The 20735-nt window shown below is 45.5% G+C and overlaps 1 protein-coding gene and 1 long non-coding RNA gene across 2 annotated transcripts in view; one reads left to right on the top strand and one right to left on the bottom strand.

The window, feature by feature from the left end:
• LOC133502349 (uncharacterized) overlaps nt 1–20735 on the top strand; it is a 40872-nt gene that overhangs the window by 4467 nt on the left and 15670 nt on the right. The window contains exon 2 of the long non-coding RNA XR_009795458.1: nt 3233–3333. This is a non-coding gene — a long non-coding RNA (uncharacterized LOC133502349). The remainder of the gene's footprint in view (nt 1–3232; nt 3334–20735) is intronic.
• On the bottom strand, nt 6592–10617 carry LOC133502301 (G-protein coupled receptor 22-like). Its single transcript, XM_061822951.1, has 2 exons — nt 10142–10617; nt 6592–7915 (listed from the first exon to the last, which is right to left on the bottom strand). The coding sequence occupies exon 2, from the start codon at nt 7909–7911 to the stop codon at nt 6592–6594; it is 1320 nt and encodes a 439-aa protein (XP_061678935.1). The 5' UTR covers nt 7912–7915; nt 10142–10617.

The following is a 20735-nucleotide window of genomic DNA, read 5'->3' as shown; positions in this document are numbered from 1 at the left end:
AGACAAAAAAAATTGCAGACTGCCACAAGTATGGCTCATCCTTGGGTGCAATTTCCAGATGCTTGAAGGCGCCGCGTTCATCTGCTCAAACAATTATACGCAAGTGTAAACATCATGGGAATGTCCAGCCACAGCAGCGCTCAGGAAGGAGATGAGATGGAGCCGGCGAGATGATGAGAGCCAGCCTACCGAGCAACGCGGAAAAAGTTTGAACTAAATGCCGGTCAGAATGCGCATCCACTCGCTACTGAGATGCAGCCCGATGTTACGCATCCACTCGCTGGACGGAGGAAGACAGCCAGCCAGCCAGCCAGCCTGGCGAGTGGCATGGAAAAGGGGACGGTTGGATGGATCGTGATTGGTCCGTTTCAGTCACATGATGACGTACTCGTCGTTCCTCCCGACGCCACGTTGCACCGACGCTGCCGCCTTCCTAATCCATTTTGCAGCACACTCAAAGGTATCATCTGATCATCGAGGTCCATTTGTTCCGGCAGACGCTGTCCCACGGTCACTACTGGTCGTTGCTTTGTATCCTTGTGACATGAAGGAAAGTAAAAACGTTAACCGAGAATTTCTTGGATTGCGCTCAAGTATAACGCGCTAGAACACGTTACGTTGACGGCGCGAGTTCCGGACGAGAAAGATCTTCGCAAGTGACGTCGGTAAGATCGACAAATTGGGATGTCCTAATTTTGGTACTTCTGGCTGAAAAAATTCTGGGACTCGGGAATATGTGGAGGATTTTCATTCCTATTTCAGATGTTTACAGAGGCCCCACACAGCCAATATTCCATCCTAAATATGTAGTAGAAAAAGTGGATTTGCAAAAATGAGTCGGTTCGTTGGACTGAAAGGCCAAAGTTCCCAATGGTGACACTGGGGAGGGGAGTCATTCGTCCCGTAAGTCCACCCGGAGGAGGACTTCGTTCTTCGAACGTGCCAATGGAGCGGCAGCTATTTTTACACAAAGTACGTCACGGCCACGCGTGCGTGCACCTTCCTAATGTAAAATCGGAGGCCATCAAACGTACGATAGAAGCTCGGAGACATCAATTTTGTTTTCCTAGCTCTCGTTTAAAACCCGCTGGAAAAATCATTTCCGCTGTAAATTGAGTGCTTGCCCTTTTGTCTTTTGTTAGCTTTTTTCCTTTTTTTTTTTTTTTCTTCCCTACAATAGAGCAGTCCAATGGCGTCTCAAGATAGTGCACCTTCCCTTTCGGCATCTTAAGCCCGATGAAATTTTATTTGGGGAAAAACAAATCCGATTTGAATGCTGATGAGATTGTGACATTTATTTCACGCACCACATCGCACGACTCGTCGCTTTAAGCTTGAAGTCTTGGCACACTTTGCGCAATGGTCATTGCCCTGCAATCGTTCTTATCCATCCGTCCGTTATCCAAGCCGCTTATCCTCACAAGGGTCCACGGGCATTCCAATTACTGTACATGCTAGACTTGTCCGTCTGCTGTCGTACTCAACATGTATTTTGTACCAGGACGACTCCAACTACCAGAAAAATAAATTCCTTGTGTGTTGTTCACATACTTGACCAAAAAATATGTTTACAGATATTGTAGCCTTAATAATTGGGGACACGTGGCTGAAAACAAAAGTTGAATTGTTAATTTTCAACTGTGTAAAAAAAAAAAACAGATTGTTTTTGTGACACAAATGTAGGATTGTTATACCACATAACTCTAATATGGGAATACGTTTATGACACTTTAATATTAGTGAATGCTCCATTGGAATTCAAATTGTTATGCTCAAACTTGCTTTAATTTTTTTCCCCTATTCCTTTTTCTCATGCTTTTCCATTTTTCTTTGCTTTGTTTTCAAATGTTTTTTGCAATTTCTTTCAATCATGTACAGTACATCGAGTTTACTTGTGCTGTACGGTATAAAAATATATTTGCATACCGACAGGATGCAGCACACAGCGAGTAAATGTTGCGTAATTGTTGTGACTTTTTCGTTCTCTGTCAGTGGCTTGTTTTCATGACACAAGCGCGCGATTGTTTCACCCCGCAGAGCTTTAATAGTGACAGGATTTTTGTCTACTTTGTTTTTGCCTGCTGTTCATCCATTTACAAGACATTTTTCTGTTCAATTTGACCTTTATAGGTATGTTTATCTATAAACATCAAATCAAATGTTTACAATGTACGTGAACTAATAATTGCGACTAGATAAAACTTTCAAAAGAGTTCTCAAAGTTCAAATGCACAATTATTACTCCATATTAAAAAAAAAAAGTGAAATACAGTGAGTCCTCGGTTCTCGAACGTCCCCGTTCTCGAACAAATCGCTTTTCGAACGAAAATTTCGAGATTTTTTTTGCTTCAGATTTCGAACGAAAATCGGTACTCGAACACCCCCGACAAACCCCGGAAATAACATAACCCGACCATCCGAACCACGACGCGCTTTGTTATTGTGTATAACGCAGCCTCTGTACGCAGTCGTGTCCCAGTAGCTACATTGACTCATTGTTTTTCTTCCTATTGAGGTCTATTAACCCCCCAATCATGGCTCCAACGAAATAACACTAGAAAAGTTCTTTGGGAAAAGAAAAGAACTTCCAGGGGGGAGAGTCGCCCCCACCGAAGAGATTTGATGGTTGGACTTTTTTTCGTGTGAACTTTAATAATGCTCTGTTGCATTAGCATTTCTGCATTTTTTTTTTCTTTTTTTCAAAGATTTCATTAATCTGAGTTACGAGTTTATGTTTGTGTATGTTACTTTTTGTAAAAATAAAAAACGGATTTTCTTTGCTTCCCCCCGTCCCTCATTATTGTTTTTTTTTAAAAGATATTCAGCACTTTTGTCAATAAAGAAAAAGGCCGGGGGCCGAGTCGCTACATATACGGCAATGCACTCGTAGCCTAGCCTACTCTGCAACTAAAGCATACATTTTAAGAAAAATATAAATAATTTCTTAAATTATTTCATTAATTTCATAAAGTATTTAAACTATACATGTATTTCTACAATGCATTTTTTTTTTTTATCAGGGAAAGCTAAAATGCTTTAAAAAGCCAATTTTTTTTAAAGCTTGGAACGCATTATTTCACTTTCCATGAATTGTAATGGGAACTATCGATTCGGATTTCGAACACATCACTTCTCGAACCGCCTTCTGGAACGGATTGTGGTCGAGAACCGAGGTCGTACTTGTACAGCTGAAGAGTACTGAAGCAGCGATTCCTTTTGGTTTTGATTACAGGTTCACGTTTGGTAATTCTTCCGGGGCCGGAAAAGCTCTCGCCGAGTCGGCGGCGGAGGTCCAATCGGCTTTGTGCTCCTCTCCCGACAGCAGAGTTACAGGTGAGCGTTGGCCGCGTTAATTCGATTGCGGCGCACGGGGAGAGTAATGCGATTTTGTCAGGCTTTTATGATGTGTCCGCACCGGAGAGAGAAGAGATGGCATCTCTGCTCGGAGTCATCGGGCCTTTGACCGAGAGCCAAGGCAAGATAGAATACATGTGACGGGAAGCCACCGTCAGTGTCCAGACGTGGGAATAAAAAAAAAAAGAAAGGCACACGGCAAGGTCAAGTGATTGACGTGAGGTTGATTGCCATGTTATGCGGCACGTGTACACGATGATTGACACGTGCACAAACGTGCGGTTTGGATCCATTTTGGACAACCTCGCTGACCTTGACAGATGCAAATAGAACATAAAACGGGTTAAGAGCCACGCGCTAAATTTATACAAAGTGACTGCTAAGGTTGTCTGTCGAAAGCAGTGACATTTGCTTGTTGTAGCGCTCGCAATATAAAACTATTTCTTTCCTTCAACACAAAATGTGATGTTTTTACGAGGGGTTTTAAATGCACGCGGCGACAGAAAAGACAACTGGCGGCTTTGAAACCTTATTTTAGGGCAAGCCAAGATGGCGGGATATTTTAGTCGGAAGAGAAACTTTTATTATAGATCCTTTCACGGTGTGTGCTAACGTGACTGCTTAAAATTAGAATTTTTGGAAGAGCCACTGGAGCGCTGGAAACATTTCCGCAACTTTGGCGTTTTCATCGCGTATTTGTGATTCGTTATGTTGAAAATATGTGAGTGCGTTATTTGTGTTGTTAATATAAAGCTGCTTGAAATCACACATCCGCGTGACGTGCATATCTGAAGGAGGTCGTGTAATGGCTGTGATGATCTAAAGAGCTCTCCAATTTGTCTGTGCAGCTGGAGCCCGGGAAAGATGTAATAAGCTCATTACTGACATAGATATGGCGGCGTCAGTGTGCATGTATTGTGTACGTCGTCCCCTTCGAGAGCGTCATCTTTAGTCCTTGTATTGAAGCGAGCCCCCGAGGGCTCACAGAAGAGGGAATCTAACATGCAAATGAAGCAGCGCAACTCTGCACGTACCGCTGAGATCTGCCGCGGCCGCCGTGTCGTCATTGCCTAACGCTTGGTCAAATGGTGTTAAGATTTACAACATCAGGATTTTGGGGGCTGATCGCCGATCAGCGAATTTACAAAAAAAAAAAAAAAAAAAAAAACGACAAGCGGTCACCGATTCAGTCACAAGATGGAGTCATGTTTGTTCAAATGAGTTGTTCACTTACTGTCCAGTCTCGTGTACGCAAAAATTCAGTAAATAATGTATCTGTCGTGACGGTGATGATTAGAGGGTTGGAAGTAAATTCATGTATCTATGTTTTGTGACATTCTTGTTTGTTGGTGTGCTATGAGATTTTTAACTGTAAAATATCTACGTTGGCTCCATAAATGTCGGAAATCTCTGCTTTAGTCAGATCCATCCATTTCCTCAGCTATATTAGCTTATATTAGCTCATATATTTATTCTAATCCGTCAGGTCAAATGGACATTTCAGCAAGACAGAAATAACGGATGCTCATGTGCTATAATTACATGACACTTACTTTATTGAAATGAAATTACTTCCCCTCACGAAACCTTAGAGCATGACTCGATAGAACGGAAGAATGTTTACATGCAAGCGCCAGCATGAGCGCTAGCACTAGCTTGCTAGGCTACGTAACGTACGTAACAAAGTTTCTTAACGAAAAGTATACGGAGGCGAAAAGGACTTCTCACCAACCAACGCTAGTCAAAAAAATCTGCCAATGGAACAAATATGAAATGACTTAACTTCAAATAAAATGAAGGACGTTTGTCGAGCTGAAAACATAGACAAAAATCAAAACTGTGTTCAAAAAGCACAATAAGATAGATGTCTTCACTAAAAATAAGGCAAATCCCCAAGGTAAGATTTTGCGTTTTTGCACTTTATCACGGGGGCTAATCTCCGAGACAACCGATAATCGTGCTTTTGCTGAGTTTTAGAGGTTAAACGCTCAAATTCTCCCCGATTGCTGGTGTGTGCGTCGCCTTCTTAAGGAATCATTTATTAGGCCCAGGAAATGAGTAGAGCTGCTTGGAATAGTATTCTGGTAAAAACACAAACACTTTGAATTGTTCCTCTCTGTGTCGTTAGTGGGTAAACATTCATTAGCTAGAATGTTTGTTCTATCCACGTTTGCCGGGACGGAATGGGAGCCGGGAGTCCGTTTCGCCAGGGACTGATTAGCGGTCCCGTATTCGGAAGCAGACTACCAGTTGCGGAAACGCAAATGTGGACAAAAGTATTGGGCCTTTTGCTTTTCTCGGGACACATATGGGAAATTCATTTTCTTGGCTATTTTGTATGCAGATACTTGACCCTGGTTGGATCCCTCTCAAAAATAAACAGCGAGATGTTCCACAGTTCCGCCCGCTTTTGCATGACACTCGGGCAATTTACATACTAGATGACCCGTGTAACACATGAAACCAATTATTTTCCTTTGCAACGTGCAATACTGATTGGTCAGGTGGTTAGCGAAAGGGTGACGAATCCTGAGCTCAGTTGAAATTGTGGAAAAAGTAGTGGTGATGTTGCCCTTTTGACACTGGGAAGGATGGTGTCTAGATCCATTGTTCCCAAGGTAACAACTTACGGCATTCGACCTTAGAGGTTCCGCTGCAATTGCTCGCAGTGTCCCGGGGTTTGTAGTGTACTGTCACTCAAGTGGCGTTTAGTCTCCGTGTCGTGGCCTCATCAAAATGAGGCGATTGAGGATTTTCCGCAGAGGAGTCCGAGGTCCATGAAGTGAATGTCAAACATTTTTTTTGGTACCCGAATGTCAACGGCCCACCTTCGTTTCCTTCCTTATGCTGCAGTATGACGCTCATAATCTCACAGTTGTTAGTGAGTCACAAACACTTGACTTGGAGGTTTGGGCGACAACGGGAAATGTTCCCCCAGCTTAGGTGAGTGGAGAGCAAATTTATTATTATAAATACACATATACATAATTCCTACTTCCTTGGCTAAGTTGTACACGTACCATGTATGGACACAATGTGCTGTAAATTACAAAAAGCCATGCAATACCTACAGTACAGTATACTGTATGTCCCATCTATGAAACTTACAGTTGTAGTCAATAAATAGTCATAAATTATCTATTTTTTTTTTTTTTTCCTGTTGTACATGTTATTTACAAATTACGCGACGTCCTTGGATAAACATTTTCCCTTTTAAATTGGTGACCAAGGTCATTTTCACTCCACGTCCTCTGAAGAAAGACATTTCTGCTGGGCGTCCTTGTCCTCAAACGTCACCTTTTTGTTCCTCTTTGGGTCAATCCAGGAGTTGTGGATGATGGCGTTGTTGGGGGTGGGATCGGCCTCGACGATGGACACCACCCTCTTCTTCATCTTGCTCTTCAGGACTTTCTGGAACTTCTGCCTGGTGAAGGCGTACAGGAGCGGGTGAAAGATGGTGGTCCCATAGGCCATGACCAGGAAGCCCAGTCTCAGCTTGACCATCAGGTCGCTGGGGCCCAGGGTGAGGATGACGGTGTTGAGCACCGTGATGGGCGTCCAACACAGCAGGAAGGTGGACACGATCAGGAGGGACATCCTGAAGACGCGTTTCTGCCGTTCCCGCCTCTCCCGGTGGCGCTTCACCGCCCTGCGCAAGGCGATGATGACGGACACGGACGTCCGCATGCCCAGCGTGGTCGGGTTGCGGCTGCCGCTGCTCTGGGACGCGTCTGTGGCCTCCTGCTGCGGCGTCATCGCTGTCATGGACGTCCGCTTTTTTCTGCGGGCCTTCTTCTTCTGAGAGGCGTGGAAGCGCGTGCCGATACGAATATTAAGGGCCTGGAGAATTTTGGAGTAGGTAATGAGCATTACCACGGCGGTGAAGAAGAAAATGGGAATCTGAGCCAACAGGTGGTAATAGAGCCCGAGTTCCGTGTAGTACTGGTTGGAATGGACCACATTCTCCACGAGGGTCTGGTTGAGTTCGGCGTGGCCCTGCGCGAAGAAGCCAACCTCGAAAAAGGGCACCAGAAAGCTGACCAAAGATAGCACCCATATGCCCGCCATGAGCGAGAGGGCACGGCGCATGGTCAGCACGCGGTTGGCCGGCTTGACCGAGATGTCGTAGCGGTCCAGGGTGATGGCGAGCACGTTGGCGGCCGTGGCCACGCTGGCGAAGGACACGCACGCTTCGTGGAAGCAGCACACCAGGGCCGTGTCCCCCTCTAGGGAGAGCAGGACCACCACAATGGTGAGTGGGATGCAGCAGAGGCACACCAGCACGTCCACAACGTGGAGGTTCATGGTCACCATGTTGCTGACCGAGCTGATCAGGTTGGACTTCATACAGTAGAGGGCCAGCACGGTCAGGTTGGAGCTCAGGCCCAGGAGGATCTCCAGCATGAGGAATCCCGTGATGGACACCTGGAAGCTGACGGGGTAGCTGTAAGGGCTGGGGGGCGCCGGGTTCATGGTGCGGGTGAGGGGCTCGGTGTTGTCGGTGACTGTGACGTTGCTCATGCTGGCTTCTTCCTTCAGCCAGGGGATGATATGCATTATCCTGCGTGCCAGGAAAAGAAAGAACCTTGATGTGTTTCTGCATCATAAACACTTCTCAGCAAACTCAACATTTTTAATCCTACAATTGAAAGTTGTGAACCACGTTGGGCAGCACTGCAGTCTACTGGAAGAGGTGCAGAATAACGAACGATAAGAAATAGACGCAAAGAAGGCCCCCAACTAAACTTGAGTCACGGTCACATTTCGCACAGAGCAGAGAGAATACATGTTGTGAAATATCGCTGTGCGCTCTGTTTGTGCTGCTGCTCCATGTTTGTTTGGGTAGCAGAAGGTTCATAATGATCATAATGTCGTCGCTCATTTCTCGTCATTTCACATTATGTTAGCATTTAGCTCGCCAACGTTTGACTGATGAAAGGAAATCATTTGATTGATTATTTAGCTGTATAAAAGTACAATCTGTAATGCGCTTCTGTCAGTTTTTCTGTAAACGTCAAGCAGGAGTGCCACTTAAGCAGTTTGAAGGAAGAACACTTTGCCTCCTTTTGGGAGAACTGTGTGAGCGAGCTAATCTTCTTTTCCTTTCCTCAAAGTGATGTTATACAACAGCCACCCATTTCCTGATACCAAGAGAGTGAGAATGGGTGCTAATGAATATTTAAAATCCGTTTTGATGTGTGTGTGTGTGTTTTATTGAGTTTAACTTCATTTAAACTGCGGCAGAGGAGTACAATTAGTTCGCAGCGCTGGTGGAGAGCCTGCTCGCTCAATGCTTCCCAATGTGTCGCGCGATCAAACTCGAGCGATTGACGTGAAGCGACAGGATCTTTTGCATCCAGTGGGTACGTAGCGCTACGGTAGAAAAATCACGTGCCACACCACCACTCAAAAATGGAGGGGAAGTGACAGTAAAACAGGCCAAAATTTTCATTCATATTATGTAGGCCAAGAGACTACTTGTGGCAGATTAGTCGTGGTTATCGTTTAACAACAATAGAAATAAGTCTTAAATCAAGAGCAAGGTAGCTGTTCTAATTTCCAAACACTCCACATTACTGGAGCTCAAACCGAAAATGCTGACTAGCTTAACGATCTCTCACAGCACACCGATGTCCTGAACAAACAACAAAAATGTTCTTTTGGCCTACGCCACCTAATGTTGGGTGAGCGTGGCGTCAAAGCCTCTCACTCAGTAGTACACTTGGGAAAGTAAAAAAAAAAAATAAAAAAAAATACACAAAATTAGGTGGACATGGAACAGGATCTAAGAAAAAGTCATACGGACCCATGCCCACCATATCGGGAGAACTCCATCTACGCAATTCACCCAAATGAGCCGTAAGCTATCCAAGACCAGTGAATCCAAACCCGAAATGATCCTGTTTCACTTACGTACGCTGCAAATGATGTATTCACTACAAATATTGGAGTTTTGTTCAACTACCAATGACAGAGATCATCAGAAAAATTGAATGCTCTTTCTACAAAGATGGCTGGAGATACATCGTGAAACTGTTTCGACTTTTTGAGACGGTTTTGTTTGGTAGTGAGGATAAGATTTTTTTTTTTCTAATGTGAATTTTGTTCCTTGGATCGGCAAAGCTTGGCAAAGACGGTCCTAGCTCGATGGCTGACGCTAATTTCCAAAGCTTTTTCGTCTACATTGTCTACTGTAGGTGGAGCATAACGTCAAATTTTGCTGATCATTTCGAGGATGAAGATGTTGTCTAATTTTATTGCGGTAATTTCATTATGGTACATTTAGTTAGTCAAACAAACTGGATGAACGTCAAGCTCAACGCTGCCCTGCTATCAATTCATCGGAAAATTCAATGGCATTTTAAACGTGTCAAGATGCAGTATTTTACACGCTCTGTAAGTGTTGAGTGGAGGTGTCGTACGCGTTGCCCAGCATCGGTCAAAAAACACAACACTGTCACCGCACTTTAGCTCTACTTGGTCACGAATGGACCGAAATGGGCAAATTTGTTTCTGCCATTTGCAACACTTGACTGGCTGCCATCGTAGAGTCACGCAAGATGCTTTCATAAGTGACTGACACTTTTAAAAGATATGAACACGAAAAGAGAGCTAATCATAAACATAACTAAAATGGTAGGTAGGGAGGTTGTGGAAACTCGTCGTCAAGATTGATTTCATACTCTTGTGATCTATCATCGGCCATAATTTTCCCCGGAGAAATAAATGTGAATGAGGCTTCAGGTGCCAGGGAAGTATCTTAAAATGCGGTTCCGGTTGTATTTACCCTTCCCTCCAGCACTACACGAGTAGCAGGGTGGTGAGATCAGGCCAGTGAGTCTGTACGGGATCCGTCAGCTTGAGCATCGCGTCCAAACATAGCTGGCGTGCCGGACTTTTCCTTAGCAGTGGTGCATCTGTCCGGGCGCGGGGCTGAAGAACAAGCTACAGTCCTTTGACTTCTCTCGGACTGGCTGGAGGAGGGTTTAGGCGGTCAGAATCCCCTCCTTTTGTGGTCCAACTGCATGAGATCCCCATCCAGGAGAGACATACAAACAAGCGTACGCCACCTGCTCATGTCAAGATCCAAAGTTATATCCACAAGGTCGTATTCCAAGGGGGTGTCAGTCAATCAGTTGCGTTGATCATCTTCCACCGTGTCCGTCATCGGTGCTTACGAAGCCAGCGCATCCTGTTCCGCGCCTCCCCCCTGGAGCACTAACGGAGGCCTTTGCTGTTCTCCTCTTCTATCGGCACGCGGGATTCCAGAGGCGTCGGACTGGCATATCCGGCACAGGTCTCCCGTCGGCCCCTCAACATGCTTGAACCTTCAATGACGGGAGATTGCGTGAGTGGAGCAGATTAGCGGAGAGTCCTATCGGCATGGCGTGTGACCACCGTGACTTTTGCGATAGCAGAATTTCTCTGAGGGTGGAGGGATTGGTACGGGGAAGGTCATCCCGGGAGTTCAGCGGAAAGGGGATTTTTCTCCCTGTCCTTCAATCCTGCGTCTCGAGGCGACCTGAGGAAGGAGAAAGAGTGAGTAAATGTGGGAGAATGAGGAGGAGGAGGAGCAGCAATACGAGTGGGGGATGTGTCGGTGGAAAATAAATCCATCCCTCCAGGAGAGGAGCAACTAGGAAGGTCTAACGTGCATCACAGTGAGCCTCGCGTGTCTTATCGTGTTCCTGCATGTCATGCCTGGTGCACTTGACATTTTCATCAACGCAAATCCTCCCAGTGCTTCACATCACCAAGGACAATTTACGTCTAAATTTTGCCACGCAAATCATCTCTCAGAAAAGCGCTGGTGTGAAATGATTCTTTGACACTTTTACAGCGCCGGTGATGAAACGCTTGCGCAATTTGTCATTATGTAGGGCAGGCGGCCTGGCTGAGCGCGATTCCTCGGCAAACTTGGCAAGCGGTCGTGGACGGCTCCTCCCATGACACGCTATATGATCCATATAATCCCCCCCCCCCCCACCCTCGTAAGGAACGTGTCCAATATTCTGCCAATGTTGTGACAGACCAGACTATGATCTCATCAGCTGATCCTGTTTAGCTGGCTTTGGGGTGAAAGGTAGACTACACCATGGAATTGCCACGAAAATCTGTACAGACCTGGCAAAAATTACGAGACCACTGCCAAGTTATCACTTTATGCAACAAATCACCTACCATGGGTGGGGGGGGGTTAGGGTTCTGTAAACATCTACCTACCCTTGATTTTGAAGTCCTTTGATTTTTCTTTAGTTCAATTGTTGATTCTTCCAGTGGGCTTTGAATCTTTTCGGTATATATGTAGCATGCAAACAAGCTCTTAAAAAAGCCGACAGCCTTTCGTACTTGAGATTACATTGAAAGACTGCAGAAGTTACATGCTGCGAAAGACACAACTGTTCTTGTCCAGTTGTCGTGTTGCTCCTGTGGCCGTAAATGAAAGAGTTGCGAGTTCCCGGTCCAAACGCAGCCGAGCTCACCGTGCCGGGTAAACGCGGACGCTCCGGCTTGCCCCCGGTTCTCCACCCTGGGCTCTCCGGTGACAATTTTGGTTGGTCGCTTGCTGTAATCCAACAGTTCTTTTTCCTCCTTGAGTCTGACAGGAGACCGCAAGGGAGTTTAGTCCGCGGTGTGCTTCTTGTCTTCCGCTCTCTCTTCCACTCAGGCAGCTGAGTGCGTGAATACACCTCGTCCTCCCTCCGCTGTCTGGATGGGAGAGCAAACCATGGCACTCGTATCTCTATCTCCGCTATGCTCCCAGCCTCCCTCTCCATCCCTCCCTCTCTCTTTTACTGCAGAGGTTTGCAGTGCTCCCCCCATTCCTGATTGGTCTGCTGTAATGGGTTTAACCCCTTGCGCTTTCCCCACGAGAGGTATTTCCTTTTGTTCTCACGCAATCTGGCGAAGTGCACCATGCCAAGTGAGCCCCCCGCGTTTTTAAGGAAAAAAAGGTTTCTGTGTTTTCTGTTCACAGTTCTGAGGACCGGGGTTCAAATCCCAGCCTATGTGGAGTTTGATTGTTATCCACATGCCTGCCTGGGTTTCCTCCGGGCACACCGGTTTCCTCCCACATCCTAAAAACACGCGACATTAACATTGGCCCGAGCTGTGATTGTGAGTACAAATGTTGTCTGCCTCCATGTGCCCTGCGATTGGCTGGCAACCAGTTCAGGGTGAACCTCGCCTCCTGCCCGATGATAGCCGGCACTCCCGCGACCCTTGTGAGGATAAGCAGCTCAGAAAATGGATGCTTGGAGGGATGGCTGAACCTACAATAAGACTGCATCCAATGTTGGATACTTAATACAATACTTTGTTATAGTACTCAAGTCCATTTTTCAGGCATCAGTTGTTTATTTGTGTGCTTTTTATGTATCCAGACAGATGGGACGCCATTAGAATTTGACAGCTTTGGCTTTGCAGTTTTTGTCAATATAATTTCCTCGGGGTTTGACGTCGGAACAAGCGTTGCAAAATTGCCGCTTGGCAAGTACATTTTTTTTCTCACCTCGGCTGCATTTCAGTGCGAACTCGGGAAGCTTTTTGGTCATCACGGCGCTTGAAGTTACACGATCCACAACAAGTTTCTCGAAACAGGATCTGTTCTCGTCTTGTTCCCGGAGCGGACGGCCTTCCACTACGGCCGCTGATGAAATCGTAAAACTTCTATAGCGGGTGTTAGCGCAAAGTCTGGGAAAGTCTCCGTAAGACTGCGCTTGAACGCAAGATGAACTAACGCTTGATTCAGACGATCCTTTGGAGGATGGTAAAGCTTTACACTTATTCATTTCGGAGGTTACAATAACCTGATGTCTGTATTACACGCTGGAGCTTCCTTCTCATACTGGCGCTTAACTGCAGTCTGGCAAAAAAAAACCTTCCTGCCAGGCAGCAGGTTAAACATGATTTTGATGACTTCAAATGAAGCAAAGACGAGACGACTACGTGACGCTGCTGTAATGAGGACAATGTGAAAGCAATCGTTTTCATATTTGTTTTTAAACTGCAGGTTTAAAAGCTGGGGGGGGGGGGGGGTGGTGTCCAAACTAAATCCTTGCCTTGAGAGGAAGATAAAACGATAAAGGATTATTACTAAGCCCACTCGTAGCTGCAGAACATAGATGGATAGATAGATAGATGGACAAAAGTCCCAAAATAGGAGACTGAGGCTCAGATTGATGCTTTCAATTAAATTGACCACCCGCCATTCTGTCGTCCAGGCTCATTTGTCGCATGCAATTATGGAACGACAGCCTACAGGGCCGCCATGATAAACTGTAACAACAAGCATCAGGTGTCCGCGGCTCCCGTAGTTGCAATACGGTGGGAACTCCAGCTGCGACTGCCTGGTAGGCAGTCCTGGATGTGGCCTACCTGTCGCCCTGAAGCCAACCGGGATGGCCTCCAGATCACCAGCGACCCGAATGAGACGTAACGTAAAAAAAAAAAAAAACAGTACTGCAATTTGGAGCGCAAGTGACATCATCCAAAGCAGTTCACGATCAATATTTTTGTCCAATATGTCAAAAACAGGAAAATGTAAGCAAAAGACATCATATTCCTCAGGCAGAGTAATTATTACATGTATTCATAAGCGCAAATCATTACAGACAAGTACTACTTGTGGAAGTTGGCAGCCACCCACCACGCCGCCTATACTGGAAACAATGCAAAAAAAAAAACAAAGAGAACAGCTGGTAATAAATTGATACAATAACCTTTATTAGAATGTACCGTTGCTCTGACAGAGTTTAGGTGCCTGGATCGTCCAGTCATATTTTAAGGCTGCTCGTACAAGTTGGTGATGGGGGCGTTGCCATAGCAACAGCACAGTGGCCATCCTCCATACTATAAGTCACGTTTTATCTAAGATCGGCGGCGATTAGTAATGGCAAAGCAACCTTTCATTTGATGAAAATGCTAGCAAACATTGTTGCGGAGAGTTTTAAATGTGGTTGTTTACGTTGAGGGACTTTCTGGCTCCATTTTCTTGCGCCTGTCAAGCAAAACACGGAGTGGGCGGGAAAACAAACAAAAAAAAAAAAAAAAACCCCCATCACGTTGCTCTAAGGCACTGACAAAGTCAACCTCCTCTCCGTCGTGACTTTTACAGCCAACGCAAAATGTTTGCTTTCGGATTATTCATACTGGAAGCTCGCTCTGAGAATATGCGAGAAATGTTTGATCTGCGGTCTCGAGGATTGCACAAATCACCGGCGCCGACTTTTTGCGGCATTGAGACAAGCAAATGGCCGGACCTTGACTTTGCACAAAATGGAGCTTGACACTCGATTTAGATTGATGAACGTCATGACAGACAGACGGACGGACGGAGAGCCTCGGCCTTGCGTTCCCTGCTGTCGTGTGGCACGTGCAGCACTTTGTCCAGTCAACTGCAAAACAGTAACCGTCAAGCCATCCACTCATTTCAAGACCTGACTGAGTTTCTTGTCGCTGTCAGGCGACCGCTTTTGTTTTAAACACGCTCTTTTCCAAAGGCTAAAACATTGCCCGCACCTACGTCAAGATTTTTTGATAACGTGACAGACCTACAAATGAGGAGGAAAACAAATCGTCATCACACTAACTAACGCTATGTCAGAGTGATTAGTTGTGATCTTTTCACTTATTTCTGGGTCATAAGTTGTATTGGCGTAGTACCGGATTGGACACAGCACACTTTCAGAGGCCCTGGCTGTCTACCGGGGGGTTTGAACCCGCGACCCCCGGTTCACAATCCCCTCAGCCAATGATGACCTGATTGTGACGGCTTCAACGTTGTTTGAACAGCATTGGTTGACGAACCCTTGAGCAAAACTGACTGCCGTGTTCTTATTATTACTGCATCACGATGGTTGTTTTGACCATTGCTTTTTAATGAATTGGTAGTAAAATATGTTTCTTGAAGAAAAAAAGGAAGATCAGTAAAATAAGATTTCAAACATTGAACTACTTCCATACGGGAGAGTAACAGTGATTTATGTTCATTCGGGTAATATTACATTGGTGTGGTAGTTGTTCATTTGGTCAGGGTCAGTACACCACCTTTGTTATGGTTATTACGGATCATTGTTCTCTACAAGATTTCAAACGTTGACATGAATGAATCCGCTCACATTGGACCTTCGCTGACTTTGATCGCAAAGGGGGAAAAAAATGCTCATATTGGGCCCGATCGTCAGCAAGGGTGTACCCCGTTTGACTTTTAAATACTGGTGCTGAAACGCGACATTCCCAAGAAGCGTCAGCGTGAAATAGAAGAATGCCGTTAATATTGCATGGCCGTTAATATTTAATTCAGCTTTTTCTCCACTGACTGAGTGATATCCACCAGCCGCAGTTTTTGTTTTTTTGTTCCTTCTCTTCCACTCAGCAGCAGCAGCAGACATGGAAATGCTTCATGTAGCTGTCACTTGCCAAGTGTGAGCATTTGTGTTGCCTATCACGTGGATGCAAACCTTTTAGGCCGCTGTGAGCGAGCTTGTGGCGCGACTCCCTCCGGGGATACGCGTGAGCTCCGAGTCCGGCTGGGCAAACTAAAAACAAACTGACAAGCGTTTTTGTACTGCGGGTGGTCCGCGGAGGAACCCTCCGCGCGGGCCTCGTGGCCTCCGCTGGAACGGCATTTCGGCTCCGGATTGCCTCGGCAACTGCACGAGGCCACGATTGATCAAGTGGCTTCTTCAAAAATAAATTGTCCTGTTTTGTGATGTCATTCGGATCGCTCAGGCACATTAACGGTATTAGAATTATGGTGTCCGTCCTCTGGTTTCACCGATAACCCTTCATCGAGAAAAGGCACATATCTTACATTTGAAAAATCTCGCCGCACACAAACCAACAATAATGTCAAAAAGTTTATTATGCACTTTCTGCCGTCTAATAAAAAGGTGTGTATTTGTTCTGTTTCCACACCGCTGTCACATATAGATGAACGAAGATACATAAAATTTGATCATTTCTCACAGCACACTGGTTGGGAATCACAGATTTAATGCATGTCAGACTTGAAAAAAAAAACGGACGTCTGGACACATTTAGGATTTTACAAACAGGAATGGCAGCATAAACTCATTTCTGTCACACAAACATTCCAAATGTCGGAAACGTAAGAAATCGTCAAGTTGTTTTTTTTTTTTTAAAGTCCTAACAGTGAACCTGGAAAACGCACGGCCAGTGCAGCCAAGAATTGATGGGAGTCTCTTTGCAATGGCTGTAAAGATTGGCCGGCAACCGATTGAGGGTGTGCCCCGCCTCCTGCCACTCCCGCGACCCTTGTGAGGATAAGCGGGTGAGAAAATGGATGGATGAATGTTTAGAATCTTAGCGAAAAGAAAGAAAATAACACCCGACCTTGATAGCCGATGATTTGTGGTCATATTCTTCACAGAAGAGCTAATACGTACATGATTTTTATTGTCATAGTTTAATTTATTTTAAGGTCAAAATAAAAAGGAAGTCAGTACTTGACTGCGTTTTTTTTTTTTCCCCCGAGGAGAACAAATCATGAAATTGAATCATGAGACGGGTGGAGGCTCACGCCGGTATTGAATGTAGGAATGCACAAGCAAAGATCTCCCAACTGGTGTACTTGGGAAATACCATCCATTCATCCATCTTCTTAGTCGCTTATCCTCACAAGGGTCGGAGGAGTGCTGGAGCCTATCCCAGCTGTCAACGGGTAGAAGACAGTGTACACCCTGAACTGGTCGCCAGCCAATCGCAGGGCACATGGAGACAAACAGTCGCACTCACAATCACACCAATTTAGAGTGTCCAATTCATGTTTTTGGGATGTGGGAGGAAAGCGGAGTGCCCACCCGGAGAAAACCCACGCAGGCACGGGGAAAACATGCAAACTTCACACAAGCGGGTCCGGGATTTGAACCCGGAACCTCCGAACTCTAAGGCCAATGCTTTCCCGTTGAGTCACCGTGCCGCCCTTGGTAAATACCTCACGACTTACATGTCATTAGAGGTGTGAAAAATAGTGGCCGAGCGCATTTTTGCTGTGCTCTAATTTTTGTTTTGGATTCACGCTTTGTGAGCGGGGGTTTCATTTTCAGTTTGAGACTAAAGAAAAGAAGGGGAAAAAAAATAAGCGTTCGCAGCTCCTGCAAGGATTGATGTGCGAAGATGAAATGCATCCTAAATCACAGAAGAAACATTCATGTCGCCGCCATACAGCGCCGTCATTCCCAAGTGGCTTCACTTTGAACAAGATGGAGCAGAACCTTCAGTACGTGTCCTTATTTTTCCATGGGGCATCCAAAGCTGTATTCATAAATCACTTTGGTGAGGAAAATCAAAATATGTCCCACAACTATCATGAAGTTAACAAAGGTTTTGGGGTAAGGTGAGCGCATGGGTCACTACAAGAAATATTTTTCATCACATTCTCCAAAAGCGAGCCACAATCGGGTCAAGTTTGTCAAATCTGAAGAATATTAGCTTACAACTTTACATCTGGGATGGCGAGACGAAGCACACTTTAAATTATTCCTCCACGATTTGCCGCTCGGTGCCTTCAAGGACGTCTCGTCCTGTAAACGCGAAATTTTTTTCCGCACTGGAAAAGACCGAGCCGGAAACGTAAAAACGGGCTTGTTAGAAAGCGAGCTGAAAGCTCCATCAATTCAGGAAGATTTCAACATTTTTTTTCTCTCTCCTAAAGTTCACGTTTTATTTTTTTCACCGCGGGATTGTCATCCGCTGAGGTTAAGAAGTCACGGTTCCTTTTTGACAAAGTAAGGAGTAGAAAGTGCAGGTATCGCTCTTCAAATGGAGGAAGTTAGTGTAAAAAGCCAACAGTCATCAAAGTCCAAAAATCTTCTCAAGTGCACCACTGAAGTGAAGTATTTGTACTTTGTCACTTCCACCTTGTATACGTTGACATTGAGCTGAAAGCTATCAACTATCGAGACCTCAAAGGTGTCAGCCGACAGCTTTCGTGGCCTTGAGTCTTATCACGCTGCCGCCGCGAGTAGTCCAAGGCTCCGAGGCGCCGCCTCATCCACAACCCATCGAGTCGGCTTTCGGCGGTCGCACAAACGGGCTCTCGGCCAGGAAAATCCGTTCCAGAGAGGCGCCGACACCGCTGGCCCGCAACAAAGACGCGCTCACATCAAGTGAAACGTCCGCCCTGGCTCACGCGAGCACCGGCAAACAACGAGCGGCAATGTGTCGGCCCGGTCAAGTTTTCGCTGTCGCTCAGCGAGCCGCAAACGACAAACGAGAGTCTTGTCTTGTTGTCCCCGTCGACGAGCGCTGCTCATCGAATATTCCACGCTTTCATCCGTTATGTCGCTGGTTATCGTTCAGATCCAGAGTTTTCCAGAGTCTGCGTCGCCTCTTATTTTGGGGAAATTAATGTTTGTTTCATTTCATTCATCCGAGTGAGTGCTGTTATGCATCCCTCGACAGATAGCTGGAGAACAGGCACTAAGAACTACTTTAGAAGGTGTCTTTTAAGTGTGTTCAAAGTACGCGGGAGGCGTAAGATTATGATCTCTATCTCTAGAGCAGCTATTCACCGATTGCGGGTGAGTCTGGAACATTCCAACATTCATGACGTCCGTTTGTCTTCCATCTTGAAAATAAAAATGCCTTCTCTCGTCTTGGACCGAAGAACAAACACGGGACAGATGGCGTCGCAACGCTGCCAGTACTGCGCTGATGAAATTATTGTGCAGTTACACTGCAATCGTGTATCATAAATTTGGGACACTGCTTTGGCACAAGATAACTGGATTATTGATTTGGTGATGCCGTTTTCCGTGTATTTTTACATCACTCGGAGACTTCCAAGAACCAACATCGAGCTCCGCATTGGTGAATTTTATTAGTACATTTTCCCACACATTTGAATATCATTTAAAAAATGATAATGCATCCAAATCTAGATCTTATCTTTTGAGAATTACTGCGCACAGAAGTTGCACAAGTGCACTTGACTCACTTGTGCAATTTACTTCATTAGTCATGACTGTATTCCCAGAGCCATTACTCGCATGTTGATTAAAATGGATGCCCAGGATTTATTTATTATTATTATTATTATTTTTTTTAAATCTTACTCTTCCCCAGAGATGGAAACATTTTCTTCATAACTTTAAGTCATACACATTTTCTAATTCAGATACAATTAAAAAAGGGGACTACCAATAGGAAGTAAATCACCGCTTTTGAGTGTTCACCTTTAATCATGATAGCTAATGACTAGATTCGATTCACACATGATGTTTCTTTCCGGAGTAGTATGAATTCATTTGGCCACCTCACGCTACTTGGCTTCCCTGAGGTGTTGTCCCCCAAGGTTCAACTTTCGACCCCCTGCTCTTCCTCTTGCACCCGCTCCTCGTTGGTCCGCAAGTCCGATGAACCGGCCTCTCTTTGCCGACATCGTTGTAACTCATTTGACTCCTGACTTCCAAGGCCTCTCACTCGCCTCCGCCAAGGCCCTCTTGGAAAACTCTGTTTGTTATTCTTCTTCCAAGGACTTGATTGGCTTTTGGGAGGAGGGGGCTCCACATCCTCGGGCCACGCCTTCATTTTTTTTGCCTGTGCATCCTGGTAAAAATGTCCGAATGAATTGTACAGATCCCGAATGAACCAACACACACGCTTTGATTTATCGTGAATGGACGACTGGTTTGTTAGTCCAATGGATTGGTATCAGAGAATGGAGTCGGTCCTTGACATTTGCCAGCGTACGCCGCAGTCTCGGTTGATGATCTGGTCGCTTGAGCTCGAGATTGTGCTATGAGTTATAGTTTGAACACTATTGCATGTCAGTGAGGTGAGCGACATCAAGCAGGGCCGAGTGAAGTCATCTATTAACCCTGACACCCAAGGTTAGTGTCTGTAACACCCCCACCCCCACCCCCACCCTTAAATCTCAACACACCCACACACCATCAACAAAGAGAGAATAATTTCCACCTCCCATTTTTTTTCTGCTGCACAGTCGTGGAGGCCCGTGCGTTCAATTCGGTACCTTGGTTGTCAAGGACGACATACCTTACACGTTCATAACCCTATTTACATATTAAAATGAAGACAGTTTTGTATTGAAATGACATAATCTAGTTACATGTATTTAGTTACTCCCCAATACCGCCATTGAGAAACGCTACCATATCGTTAGCATAGACTTGGAGGGGAAAAAAGAAAAAATTAGTTGCACGGAAGGAATATTAGAGTTGAGATCATAAATGTACTGTATGTCGCTGACTGCTCCGCAGTGACCCCGCGGCGTCCGAGACCAAAGGCATCTCAGAAGTGCTCGACTTCCTGTCACGGCCGCCACATCTGTTTTTGTTAGCCGTGTCAAGCGAAGCGTGGGAACGTAAGGCAGCACGCTCGGGACACGACACTCA

The sequence above is a fragment of the Syngnathoides biaculeatus genome, chromosome 6, assembly GCF_019802595.1.
Source record: "Syngnathoides biaculeatus isolate LvHL_M chromosome 6, ASM1980259v1, whole genome shotgun sequence".
Taxonomy (NCBI): Eukaryota; Metazoa; Chordata; class Actinopteri; order Syngnathiformes; family Syngnathidae; genus Syngnathoides; species Syngnathoides biaculeatus.
Note: the sequence above shows the minus strand (reverse complement) of the source record. Positions and strands in the feature narration are given on the sequence as shown.

Excerpts from the sequence above, each read along its gene's own strand:
- LOC133502301 (XM_061822951.1), bottom strand. The coding sequence starts at position 7,911 with ATGCATATCATCCCCTGGCTGAAGGAAGAAGCCAGCATGAGCAACGTC.